Source organism: Pseudozyma flocculosa, assembly GCF_000417875.1.
Source record: "Pseudozyma flocculosa PF-1 unplaced genomic scaffold scaffold00016, whole genome shotgun sequence".
Taxonomy (NCBI): domain Eukaryota; kingdom Fungi; phylum Basidiomycota; class Ustilaginomycetes; order Ustilaginales; family Ustilaginaceae; genus Pseudozyma; species Pseudozyma flocculosa.
Window position 1 is genome coordinate 614,321 of NW_006920884.1, and position 1,974 is coordinate 616,294.

The following is a 1,974-nucleotide window of genomic DNA, read 5'->3' on the forward strand; positions in this document are numbered from 1 at the left end:
TTAGGGTCGGCGGCAGCGGCGGCCGACGCCACACGATAGAGGCGTCACCGACCACGCCGACCCTTCGGTTGCTTCGCTTCCTTTCGTCCCGCCACCTCTCTCTCTCTCTTTCTCTCTCTCTCTTTCTCTGGCTTGCTACCGCCCACCACCCGCCCCGTCCCAGCCTGCCTACACTCCTCACTCATCCGCTGCATCTCCCTGCCACCCTCGCCATCACCGAGCTTTCGACAGACATGGCGCCCCGGGCCTCGCGCGCCGCCTCGTCATCCAAGACGGCGGCAGTATCACCAGCACCACCAGCACCAGCACCAGCAGCGCCTGCACCACCACCACCGTCGGCCTCAAAGCCAAAGAGGAAGCGCGAGTCCAACCCAAAGGCGACGGCAGCAGCAGCACCGACACCAGCGCCAGCGCCATCAGCATCTGCCTCTTCTTCCACAAAGTCAAAGCAGCAGCAGCAGCAGCAGCACGGCCACGACCACCTCCACCTCGACTCGGACGACGAGCAGATCCAGCTCGAGGACGAAGACGAAGACGGCGCCGCGCAGCTCGATGGCCAAGACGGCGACGAATCGGACCACGAAGAGGCCGAAGAGTTCCCCGAGATCGACCTCGAGCACAGCGACGATGACGACGACGAACAACGGCCCCAGCAGCTCACCGCACGCATCACCGAGCTCGCAGACGACAATGCAGATGAGGATGACGATGAAGACGACGAGTCCGTCGAGCTAGAGGACAGCCAGGCAGAGGAGGATGACGACGACGACGACGACGACGACGACGACGACGAGGCCTACAACTCGAGCGACATCGACAACTGGGACTCGGACGAGGAAGACGCGCGCGCCGACGAGTTCCTCGCCCGCGACTCGGCCTCGCAGACGTCGATCGACGACGAGCTCAACAAGATGGTCAAGCGCGCAACCGTCAAGCCGGACGAGTCCGGCGTCCAGTACAACCGCCTCGGCATCGACGTACGCCACGCCGCAAAGCCCTTTGGCGACGACCGCAACCCGGACGGCTCGGCAAAGGCCCAGTTCAAGCGCTCGGCCATCACGGGCGAGATGAAGCGCGTCTACCCAGAGATCGAGCCCGAGTACGACAGCGACTCGAGCACCGAGGACGCGCCCAACCGCATCGGCAACGTGCCCCTCGAGTGGTACGACGACCTGCCCCACATTGGCTACGACGTCAACGGCCGCAAGGTCATGAAGCCCGCCACAAAGGACGAGCTGGACAAGTTCCTCGCCACCGTCGACGGCGACGGCGACGCCTGGCTCTCGGCGCGCGACGAGACCACGGGCAAGGACGTCCGCCTCACCGACGAGGAGCTCGACATCATCCGCCGCCTCCAGAACGCCGAGATCCCCGACGACGCCTACGACCCCTACGAGGACCAGGTCGAGTGGTTCACCGGCGAGGGCAAGGAGATGGTCATGCCCCTTTCGGGCCGCCCGGAGCCCAAGCGCCGCTTTGTGCCGTCCAAGTGGGAGCACAAAAAGGTTATGAAGATTGTGCGCGCCATCCGCAGCGGCCGCATCGTGCCCCAGGCGCCCAAGGCCACCAAGCCCCGCTTCTACAACATCTGGTCCGACGCCGACGAGGCGCGCGCCGACCACCCGATGCACATGCCGGCGCCCAAGCTGCCGCTGCCCGGCCACGAGGAGTCGTACAACCCGCCGGCAGAGTACCTCTTCAACGACGACGAGCGCCGCGAGTGGGAGCAGGCCGACCCCGAGGACCGCAAGCTCAACTACCTGCCCGCCAAGCACGCCGCGCTGCGCCTCGTGCCCGGCTACGACAACTTTGTGCGCGAGCGCCTCGACCGGTGCCTCGACCTCTACATGGCGCCGCGCATGATGCGCAAGCGCATCGACCTGACCGACCCCGAGTCGCTCGTGCCCAAGCTGCCGTCGCCGAGGGAGCTGCGGCCCTTCCCGACGGTGACGGGCATCGTCTACCCGCACCCGG

The 1,974-nt window shown here is 66.3% G+C and overlaps 1 protein-coding gene across 1 annotated transcript in view; it reads left to right on the forward strand.

The window, feature by feature from the left end:
* Positions 1-233: 233 nt before the first annotated feature.
* The window catches only part of PFL1_04883 (uncharacterized protein), a gene marked incomplete at both ends in the record, with an annotated part of 2,871 nt that continues 1,130 nt past the window's right edge, over positions 234-1,974 (forward strand). Inside the window, one exon of the mRNA XM_007882411.1 lies at positions 234-1,946. Coding sequence (XP_007880602.1) covers positions 234-1,946 — 1,713 coding nt within the window. The remainder of the gene's footprint in view (positions 1,947-1,974) is intronic.